Raw genomic sequence first — 12,158 nt, forward strand, 5'->3', positions numbered from 1 at the left:
TTAGAAGCTGAGATGTAGCTCAGGTTGATAGTGTTTACCTACCTACCTATCATGTACAAAGTCCTGGATCTGATCCCCAGCACCACAGAAACCAGGAAGGTGAAAAGAAGATCAGAAGTTCAAAGTTATCTTTAAGAGTTTTGAACCAGTCTGAGCTATAAGACTCCAGCTCAGTAAACATGTAAAGAAAGGATTATTAAGAGTTGATAAGGTATTTTAATAACTTGCTAACACCCCTTCTTCTCTAAACTCTTTGGATAAAGTATTTAAATTTAAAGGATTTTCCAGCTTTTTTCCCCTAAGGAACTGGGACTTGGTGGGGATGCAATGGGTATGTGTTTGGTGGTTACTGAACCCAGTAAGGGCTGGCCTTTGTCATCTTTATTTGCAAACTAGATCATGAGCAGCAGCCGCTACCCTTACACTACACAACACACAACACACAACACACAACACACACACACACGTCCCTATCTAAAATCACAGAGCTACCTGATGGCAGAAGAGGCTGTAAGACATGTACTCCCTATAACCCCTGAACATGCTCCTCCTTCAAACACGGACTAGTACTAAAAAGTGTCATCTTAGTAACAGGTTTCTTCTGAAAGCCATGTATTGAAGAACAGTGTCCTTCAACAAGCCTGTACATCAATCATAGGGTAATTAAGCCTGAGGGTTGATGTCTAGTCCTAATCTCTATGTTATGACATTAAAGTCTTAAGTATCTTGGTGGATCCTGAACTCCTCTGATGTTTCAAATGTTCCTTGGTGCTATGATGTTTCACAGGCTTTCTTTTTTTAAATTCTCATTACATTTATTTAGTGTGTGTGTGTATGCTGCACATATATGCATCAATGCAACACTGCATATGTGGAAGGTCAGAAGACAACTTGCAAGAGCCACTTCTTTCCATTTACTCTACAACAACCTGACATATTTAAACCATCTTACTGTCTTCATTATTCAAGGTATCCTTTCAGTAATCTGGTCTGGAAATGAAAACTAAAAGAATTCAAATAATGCCAAACTACAAGGGTTTAAAACTAAGAAAATTTAAGTACAGTTATTTGACCCTGCAAAGTAAACTCTATCTTTAACTGTAAAAGTGAACATATTATACTTTCTCTGAAAATGTCCAACCTAATTGCTATATATTGATTGTCACATCTGCTCAATACAACACCAGGCAATATTTTAATTAATGTAAAACCTCCTAGCTATGCTTTCAGTTTAATTCAAGGTAAAAACTAATTTGTAGGTTAAGTAATTTTGTTACCAGTCAAAACCTTAAATCAGTTTATTTTCTAAGGACATGTGAGCATGCAGAGCACTGAGGGAAAACTAGCTTCACCTACAACCGATATATTCACAAAACATTAATTCATACACATGAGGGCATTGAGAATCAATTTGGTTTTGACATACAAGATCATTTTGCCTTGGCTTACTAAGTTTAAGATATGGACACCAGATTAGTTTGAAACACAAGAAATTTGGGTCCATGATCTACCCCAGGAGCCTAGGTTCTGTGACGGGTTATCCAATAGAATGCAGAAAATTTTTTCTGAGTCTAGGACTTTAGACATTTATAATTTCCAAGTTGCTACTTTCTGAATCTTGGAACACTCACTGTTAGAGAAAACAAAAAACCACACTAATGTCTGAATCATGTAAGCCACCAATAGAAAGCCCCAGTTGGGTCACATCAGCCTAAGCCCCTCCAGACTGCACAGCAAACTAAGATGCTGCTGGCTGAAGCCACTGTTTCAGAATGATAGTTTAAAGATCCTTGTGATGATCACCTGTGTAACTGTTAAAACATTTATAGGGCTTGCTCTCCTGGGACCCAAACCAGTGTGACTAGCAGTCACTTTCTGTATCTTGCACCATAAGTATAATACCTAGTAACTGTTCAATAAATATCTAATAGGTTTAGTTTTACCCAACTTATAAAAACTTAAGGGTTTTTTCCATTTGCTGGGAAAAGGATATATCTGCCTTTAAATATCAATTTCATGAGAAACCGAGACTGGGAAGTACTCTTACCAATCTAAGTACAATATTCTCTTCAATATTCTTCACGTGTCCAATAAATTTGACTTCCAAATTATTAGCAGTATAAGACATATTTAGAAAGGAAATACATATTTCTACCAGAAGTAGTATTTCTCTATGTAATTTTAACAAAGAAGAAAATGTACTTTAGGAAGCTAAAAACAATGTCAGTATCCAGTGCTATAACCAATGGCTAGAAGCTGTTGCAGTAGTATACCTCTACAGTCTAGCACTTTGGAGGCTCAGGCAGGAGGATTTCTTAAACTTCCATGCCAGCCTGGGTTATAGAGCAAGACCATCTCTCAAAACCAAAACAAGTAGAATATCTCAGAATTCATGTACAAAAATCTTATATAAGTATCTGACCAGTCTTAAAAATAATGCATGTTATAAATCCAAGCTTATGGTTCTCCTATTTTGGACCCTGGACTCTCTGGGAGTATGATTTCAACTAAAACTACATTATTGTGTGAAAACTGTGCCTTGCAAAAGTGGCCTGGCCCAGTACATAAATCCCAGTCTTCATTTAAAAGCAAAAGTGAAAATAATTACTTTGTAAAATTTCAGTAAAATTTCTGTGTGGCAGTAATCAATTACAACTGAAAGTCTTCAAAAAAATATAAACTATAATCCACATTAGTTACAGAATACTAAAGAATGCCTTGCTGAATACTGACGAAAATATGAGCTTTTGAAGGTGCTGAGTGACTAACGATGGTTTGCTTGGTATCCACTCAGGAGAGGGAAACTCCCTTAAAGAGGAAATGATGTCACATATGTTAGCCAGGGACTGGGAAAGACTGACTGAGCTTGGAACATGGATCTTAATTAGCTATCTAAACAGCCACAGTAAATATTTTACAAATACTAATCCACAGGAAGCTAGCAGCTTGATAACTAAGCCATGGTGAACAGCAGACACACTAGACTAACAGTAGAAACCAAAGAGAGCCTGTGCTCGCCTTCACAGACACCCAGTGCTCTTTCAGAAGTCACTGGTGACACATGACCCTCCTAATCATACTCCTGCTCAAGGAAGAAATAGCAACACAGAACAGGCCAAGTACAAGACACCGCCCAATAAATGACCTAAGTGGCCCAGAAAGGTAGGTGACTTTTAAGCCAGTTTCTCTCTATATAGACTGAGGTAGACTTAACAACTTCCTGCTCTCTAGCTCTAGAGATGTCAATATTGGAGTTTAGAGACAGTGTTCTCAGATGAAAGGAAAGAGTAAGAGCTAGAGAAGGAAGGGAAAAAGAAAAAAGGAGACAATGGCTAGTGCTGTCTCACCCCCACAGAAAGCAAAAGTATACTTACGCATTAGGCTGTAAATGTGCTTCTCTGCAACATGTTCCGTAAACAGTTTTATAAGGTCATCTTTTAAGTCTCTGTTAAGCTTAGTTTCTATGTAAAACTTATTCTGAAAAAAAAAGTAAATAAGTTTTTATACATCAATAGGGGAAAGTAATCACTCCCATGAATAGGAGAACTAAATACAGTTTTAAGGAATGATTAATAAATGTATTGATTAATAAAATAATAAAGCCCAGCAAACAACAAAACCCAGACATTCCTAGTCACAGGTCTTTTTGGCATGAGGTTGGAAAATCCAAATATTAACTTCACAATAATATGTAAACAGTACAGAGCCACACTGTGTGCCATGTCTTTAAGAGTTCATCACCAGGGCTGGAGAAATGGCTCAGAGGTTAAGAGCACTAACTGCTTTTCTAAAGGTCCTGAATCCAATTCATAGCAATTGCATGGTGGCTCATAACCATTTATAATGAGATCTGGTGCCCTCTTCTGGTCTGCAGGCACACACATAGGCATAACATTGTATACAACATAAATAAATAAATCTTTAAAAACAAAAACAAGCTCATCACCAGCATCAAAAGGCAATGCTGGGAGACTCAAGAAAGGTACCCCTCAGCATCCAAAGCTTAGGGCAGGCAGGTAGTGGCTTATTTGTTACAGTAATGGCCATTGTAACAAATTCTAGATATCATCTCTGCTCAGAGACAGATACCCTTATCAGGCTGAGAACAGTGATTGAAGGAAAAGTTCTTCACTTATATCCAATAAAAGATAACTATATGGTGTACAGCAAGGAATAAAACAGAAACCCTGACACCAACATCCCTGGGATCTGCCTACTCTCAAGGTCTGTTACAAGATGGACTGTCATTCCTTATTTACCGGAGTAGCTTTGAATCAAGTTTTCTTTCTTACCAAAATCCACCTGACTAAGAAAACACAAAGAAAAATCTGAAACTGTTAAATATGTTCATGTTTTGAATGCTAGCTAAATGATAAAGAGTAGAAAACACAAAGGGAATGAAAACAAATTTTTCACTCACTCTTAGTTCAGAAGTATTTTCCTCTCTGTTTAAAAAAAGGGGGGAAACTAAAAATAAGATGCACATACTTGGTTAAAAATTACAGCTATGCTAGTGGGTGAGTAATCAAAAGCCTTCACAAGCTGATCCTGTGTTTTAGCTTTATGGGTCCCATTCTACAGAGAAAATGACATGGTCCACCTGTTTTGAAACACTCTTTCCATGAGAACCACTCCTCTCCCCACTGAGTACACACTGCTTGTACCTTGGTACCTGGCACTTTTACCCTAATGTTAGGACCTAGGAGACTTTTCTCCACAAAAATATAGAAACATGCCACTGTATTAACTGTATATTTTCTTGTTTTCCATAATTGTTAAAACAATCCCCAACTGATGACAATATGTATTATGTAATATGACATAATTATGTATTATTGACATAATATGACAATTATGTATTATGTATATATACATATACATATATATATAGAGAGAGATACATACATACATTTAGTGTGTTTATATCTATTTATGAATGATAAATTTTATACATAAAATTTGAGTCTTTCAAGACAATTTTAGGAATTCATTCTACTCTAAATTATAGGTCTGTTTCTTTTACAGATTCATCAAAAGTATTTCTAAACATGTTTCAAAAAGTAATTTAAATGTAATTTTAAGTTATATTTAACAGTGCCTTTTGATATTTTTTCCTTTTTTATGCTATTTATTTTCTGTGAACTACCTAATTCATATCAGACAAAAGCATAATATTGCTGACTTTTTCTAATTAATCTACAAAAATTAATTATCAAAGACAATAAACCTGTGTCTAGTGTTTTACAAACTTCCTACAATGTTCCCATCTGCTTTTGTTTTGGGTATTTTTCTGAACGAATGTGTTTCAAGCTTTCATCATCTAATCCTCTCCTTCCTGACAGGATTTAAAAGGTTTCCTCTCAGCAAGTATGTAGGAATGGGACCTGTGGGGATATTGGAGAGGTGGGGGGAGGAGCACAAAAGAAGAAAGGGCTAGAGAAAAACATAAGCATGTACTATGTACATGTATGAAACTGTTAAAGAACAAATTTAATAAAAGAAAATTGTGGGAAAGATGGAGAAGAAATGCCCTTCTAGCTTTCTCACCTCCAATTTCTGGCTTATTCTACTTAGATGTGCTATAAGAATAAGGTGGTAATTAGACTCCATACTCATAAACACACCCATCTGTAATCTGACTCAGGAATGGAAACAGAAATTACAAAATATAGTAAATGAAAACAGAACACAATTAACCTTTCATGGTTTGGGAAAGGGAGACAGAGCTCTAACTTACCATATATATGAAAAGAGGCACGATGCTCTGCAATGCTCCCATATACTGTCCCAGAGCTATATTAAATCTTTCAATATAGAGGTCTGGAGGGCTGGCCTGTGAGAAAGAATATCAGCATAAGTACTCTGGGAAACTAGGTGGAAGTCCTTCTTCAACCCCTGCGATACAAACCAACTCAGAAAGAATCTAAGATGGGGGAGGTAAGTCAGTTCAGATTTCTTTGTTCCAAAGTCTATTATATGACACTTCATTTTAGTCACTTTTTAAAACTGCATGGCTTTAACCTATTAGCTAAAAAGTATGATTTTATTAAATCACCACTGAATTAGATATTTCTTAAAGGAATCAAACTATATAAGGACCTGGAATTAGGGGGGAGAGAATTCAAGCAAGTAAAACAGGCACTAGATACTACCAGAGGGGCTGAATTAATGCCAAACAGTTAAGCACACTTGCTGCTCTTACAAAAGAACCCAGGTTCAGCTCCCAACACCCAAATGGTAGCTTATAACCACCTATACCTTTGATTCTAGGGAATCCAACACCATCGTCTGGCCTCCACGAGCACTATATCATGTAGTGTACAAACATACAATGAAGTAAAACACTGACATGTATAAAATAAAATAAACCAATATTTTAAGACACTATTAGAGTGGCTAATACATTTTTAAATTTTATCTCCATTGTAAACAGCTTCTCTAGTTAACCAACTGTCAACAAGAGAAGGACTCAAATGATTCACATATGCCTGCAGGTCTAGACTGAAGTACAGTATAATACACACCTAACTTACTCCTACAAAATACTAAATCACAAAGTCACTAAGGAACCTCTCTAAATTTACTGTATATTGATTGAACATGTTTTGTCTCCCAGTACAGCTATATCTGAAAAAAGGAAATAATTAAAATTCCATTAAGTCATAAGGGCACAGTCCTCATCCTACAAGACCATGCTCTTAAAGAGGCAACAAAGGGTTTCTAAATCTTTGCTATCAAAATGTGGCAGGGAGATGTTTCATCTGCAAGCCAGGAGGAGTCTTCACCAGGTACCCTTAAGCCAGAACCTCAATCTGGAAACTTCTCAACTTCCAAACCACTATAAGAAATAATTTAAATTGCCCAGTCTATAGTATTTTGTTATAGTTCTGTAAGTTAAGATGTTATGTTTTACAAAACTATATCTATGCACTATTTGATTAAGTTAATTTAACATTAGAGAAGCCTAAATAAAACAGATTAAAATTATTAATTAAATTTAAAAAGATTAGGGGGCTGGAGAGATGGTTCAGAGGTTAAAAGCACTGGCTGCTCTTCCAGAGGTCCTGAGTTCGATTCCCGGCAACCACATGGTGACCCATAACTACCTATAATAAGATCTGGTGCCCTCTTCTGGTGTGTAGGCATATACACACAGGCAGAACTCTATACATAATAAATAAATAAATAAATAAATAAATAAATAAATAAATAAATCTTTAAAAATATTAAAATATTAGCAAATGATAAGATACATGTATTCAACTAAAAATTCCTGAGACACAGTGCTGAGGCATGGGAATGTATAAAATATAAAAGCAAAACACATTCCACATAAGGTCTGTCCTTTGGAAACTTCATCATCTGACAACCAGACCTTAAAGACAACATCATGAGGGGGCTGGAGAGATGGCTCAGTGGTTAAGAGCATTGATTGTACTTCCAGAGGTCCTGAGTTCAAATCCCAGCAACCACATGGTGGCTCACAACTATCTGTAATGAGATCTGATGCCCTCTTCTGGTGTGTTTGAAGACAGCTACAGTGTATTCATATATAATAATAAATAAATAAATCTTTAAAAAAAAAAGACAACATCATGCTTTTAACTTCTGCCACATTAAGACTCCTAAGTACCAAGTTCAACCGCATGAAACTAGGGGGCTGGAGAAATGGCTCAGTGTCTAAGAGTGCTTGCTGTTCTTCCAGAATACCTAGGTTTGGACCCCAGAACCCTTTTCAAGCAGCTCACAACCTGTAATTCCAGAACCAAAGTTCTCAGCCCTCTACTAGCCTCTTCAGGCACCCATCCACACACACACATGCTGAGACACACATAAAATAAATGAAATTATAGGAACTGTGTCTAAAGCTATTTTAGACTTGTTGAATGTTCTAATACTCTAAAGGAGTCACCTCATTATGCTTTGACTTCTACCTAGAAGCCTGAATATATGCTGGGAACTATCTCTACTTCATGTCTCATTACAGAGTACTTAAAGGTTTGGTATTTATCTTTCCATTTCTTTTCCTAGTCCTCCTTAACTACCTATGGAATAAAGGTTGTCTCTACCATACATACATAAGAAGGAAACAGCTCAGAAATATTTAACCATTTGAGTGTGATCCCAAGCTAATAAGCACTAAGACTCAATCAGATTCTGGCAACTAAAGTTATTCTGTACCTAAAGTCCCTTCCTAGTATTCAGAAATACCCACTACCATCTTTATTCTTAAGTTCAGACTTCTCAATTTAGGGCACATTGTCTACTTTTCTGATTCCACAGCCTACACCTTCTTACACACAGCCCAGCTCAGCACATGGACCAACTAGGCAATCCCAAGTAGTATCAGTGTTGTTTTGTCTGCCCAAACATCTCTCTCTCCACCTCTTAGACTTGCTCTATTTCTTCAAGATTTGTCACCTTCTCAAAACATCTGAGTTCCATGCCCCTTCAGTGGAGCAAACCACTTACTGCTCCTACTGAGTAATCTCTGCTACTAACCACAAGCCCCTGAGGCAAGAATCTGTACCTTGCCGGGCGGTGGTGGCGCACGCCTTTAATCCCAGCACTTGGGAGGCAGAGGCAGGCGGATTTCTGAGTTCGAGAGTTCGAGGCTATCCTGGTCTACAGAGTGAGTTCAGGACAGCCAGGGATACTCAGAGAAACCCTGTCTCGAAAAACCAAAAAAAAAAAAAAAGAATCTGTACCTTACCTGCTCTTCTCCAGTCTAACCAGAATCCTTAGAACACAGGAAACAGGGAGAGGTATATTTTTCAAAAGCAGGGTCTTTTAAAATCTAAACTTTATATCTAAATCTAACTCAGCACTGTTTAAATCTACATTTCTACTTTAGTATTAACAAGGTTCTATGGTGCTGAGTAACAACTAATTCATCACTTTGAATTTCAATTTCCATACTAAGGAGCAATACTCACATTACCCTATTTCTAAGTATGTGGCAAAAATCAGAGAAAATCTGGAACTGCTTTGAAAAAGACACATACTGTATACATGAGTAAGGGTGCACAGCAGCCATGTGCCTAACACTTAGAAAAACCCATTAATATTTTTAAAAAGCAATCTTCTTCAACCAGAGAACTTGGGAGAAAAAGTTTGCATTACAGGCAAGCCTAACCACCCTTAATGAACAGACTGGCATACACCATCTTCCTCAAAGCAGCTTCAAAGAACTCAGGAAATGATATTCAGCACTCAAAGAAGTAAATTCTACCCATATAGAAGAAAAAAAATTGAAAAGCTGTTACATTAAAATACTTTTTCATTTTCATGAAAGGACACTTCGTCTAAGTGTTAAAAAAAAAAACATGAACACTGATCAAAAGGCACATTTAACAGCAGAGAGAATAAATACAATTGAACTCCTTATTCCTTTACAAAAGTCCCCAAGCCTCAAAGGTTAGGAGTATTAAAAAGAACTTTTTGTGCTAAATCAAATGTCAGAACACTTAACTTTTTTACTTCCACATTTCATGCAGCACTTACTCAAAACCTTTGAAATGACAAGACTATAAATTATGACAGTCTGAGAAAAATAAACTCCATCTATTCCAGGAACCTAGAAATAAATGTCACTTTGAAAATCCTAATCAAACTGTTCCTCTTTAAAACTTACATCCAATAAACTGTGGTCCCCACTGGGAAAAATGATACCTAGTTGAGTTCCACTATTCCAAAATGATATTATTTGGCTTAAACATTAATTGGAAAAAAATCCATCATATCAAACAGGAAGAAACAAGCTGCAGGAAAAAATAATCATTCTAAATTTCTTGTAATCTTTAAGGGAGGTAGTACAGGTACTTTAGAGAGAACATACAACCACACCCTTAGCCCCCTCCTGATTCAGTTTAAAATTTTAGTCAGTTCAAATGGGTTTAGTGTTTTACTTTAACTTTCTACTCCCTGAAACCACCACTTAATTATTTTCTATCCTTCCAAAATCTGTAATTTATCTTGGAGTAAATTTTATTCTATTGCATCTTAAACATTTTGGCCTCAGGAACCACTTGCACTATTTAAAATAACTGAAGATGAGGCTGAAGAGATGGCTCAGTAGTTAAGAGCACCTACTGCTTTGGTAGAGAACCCAGGATTGGTTTCTAGCTCATGCATGACAGTTCACAGATGCTGTCTTCTTGCTGCCATAGGGTCCTGTACCCATATGGAGCACATAAACTCATGTGAATGCACAAATACACATGAACATAATAAATGATAAATCTTTAAGCCTGAAAGCTCTAAAAAGCCTTTAATTTTATGTGGGCTACAGCAAATATTTTTCTATCTGGAATTAGTAAAGGTTCAGTGAAAAGCACATGTAGTCCCAAGGAGACTGAGAACAGCCTGGGCAACAAGTGAGAATGCATAGTACAAAAACGAATAACACTGGACTGTATCAACAAGGTACTCTCTGGGGACACTCCACCTCTTAGCCCAGAAAGCAAGGTTTATTTAGTAAACATTATACTACTACTCATCAAGTCATAAACAATCCCTAAAGCCATTTTTAAGATGAGTGACTTGATTAGCAATGGTGTTTAGATAAACATACTAGCTCCCAACAAAATCGACTCTGTTGCCAAGCTCAAAGCTGGGCAAATGGAGTTTGTCATTTGCTGATTAAAGAACTGTGAAAAGTTAAAGCCCACAAATAAAAAGTTCAGCACCTACTAGTACCCTTGGGTATTGCCCAAGTAGGAAATGAAAATCACTGTGACTGAAACACAGCAGGAAATATTCATTTGTGCAAACATGAAGAGTGTGCAGGAAAAGACCACATTAGGCACAATGAGCTTCCAGGCATTGCAGACTAGCGGGAACAGACTTCACAGATGAGGGTCCAGAGAACAAGTCCTTCAATTTGCAAGAGACATAAAACCATGTGTGATGAATTGTATGGTGAGTCAAGAACAGATGAAGCAGGATGTTTGTACAACAAAAAAAGGGAATGGAGCCATTTTGAAGGAAGCTAAAAGAGCTCACCAAGAAGAATGAGACTTACAGAAGCTCTAGAAAGCAAGTTAACCTCTGAGCTACTCCAGGCATCAGGTAGCAGAGTTAAGAAGGACAAAAACCAGAACTCCAGCTCTGTATAATACAAAAGCCTCAGAGCATAGGTAGGTCAAATAGCAAAGGCTATTCAAGAACTATTCAAGATACACTATTTTTCAAGTATACCAGCACACATATTTCTTACATATTTGCTATCAAGAATCTATGAGCTGCTATTCTGCCATGAGTCTAGTCTCTTCTGCTGCAACGAAATCATTCCACTTCATTGTGCATTACCGTAAACAGCAAAGGCTCAGTGTTCCTGAAACCACCCAATTGCTTCATATTATAAGCAACTGAAAGCATTTTTACTCCAGGGTTGACCTTCTTTGCTATACAATAAACAAACAAGCAAACAAACAAAAAAGAGAACATGTTTTGCAATACTTAAAGTCAACATGGATGTAGAGTTTTTTGATAAAAAAGAACATTTTTGATAAGATTATCCAATCAGCAACATCTTAAGGCTTTGTTACATTATGTACTATTATATAACCGTTTATTCTTTAATGTGTTTTAGGAAGTTGGTATATTGCTATGATAAAACAAATTAGGTTTAAAAGTTAAGACATATCTTTGAAAGAAGTTATATTGCATTATGTTCACAGGATACAGTACACATTTGTTTAAAATTCTGCCTTTCAGGGAGAGAATAAAGTTGACTAATTTTCATTAAAAGTTTTCTTAGAAATGTAACTATGAACATCTGAACATTCTATATATAAAAAGTTGACAATCATATTCTAAGTGATATCGGCATTCATATGCCTTACTCCTAGAACACAGTCTGAGGCATAATTGTCATTCCTTGTATCTGCCATTTGCAAAGCTTCTGAAAAAGTATATGTTGTGGCATGAAAAGGTATATACCTTCTCCTCACCCCAATAATTATATATAATGTTTTATTTATATCTATGTTTCTATGTTCTAAATAAAATGGAAACTAGATAATTTACGTATCTTAAAATGCATATTAATTTGTCCTAACATGACAATAATAAAGTCATTACATCTGAACATACTCTCATGAAATCTAATCTTCCAAAACAAATCCAAATTTAAAGTAACTTTAGTAATTATTTTG

General features: G+C 36.3%; 1 protein-coding gene across 2 annotated transcripts in view; it reads right to left on the minus strand.

The window, feature by feature from the left end:
• Nucleotides 1-12,158, minus strand: part of Cacul1 (CDK2 associated cullin domain 1) — a 56,004-nt gene that overhangs the window by 15,080 nt on the left and 28,766 nt on the right. For both annotated transcript variants that reach the window (XM_028775227.1, XM_028775218.1), the window contains exons 4-5: nt 5,738-5,833; nt 3,375-3,477 (exon numbers count right to left, since the gene is read on the minus strand). In XM_028775227.1, the coding sequence (XP_028631060.1) occupies nt 3,375-3,477; nt 5,738-5,833 (199 nt within the window). The remainder of the gene's footprint in view (nt 1-3,374; nt 3,478-5,737; nt 5,834-12,158) is intronic.

The sequence above is a fragment of the Grammomys surdaster genome, unplaced genomic scaffold, assembly GCF_004785775.1.
Source record: "Grammomys surdaster isolate TR1022 unplaced genomic scaffold, NIH_TR_1.0 66, whole genome shotgun sequence".
NCBI classification, from domain to species: domain Eukaryota; kingdom Metazoa; phylum Chordata; class Mammalia; order Rodentia; family Muridae; genus Grammomys; species Grammomys surdaster.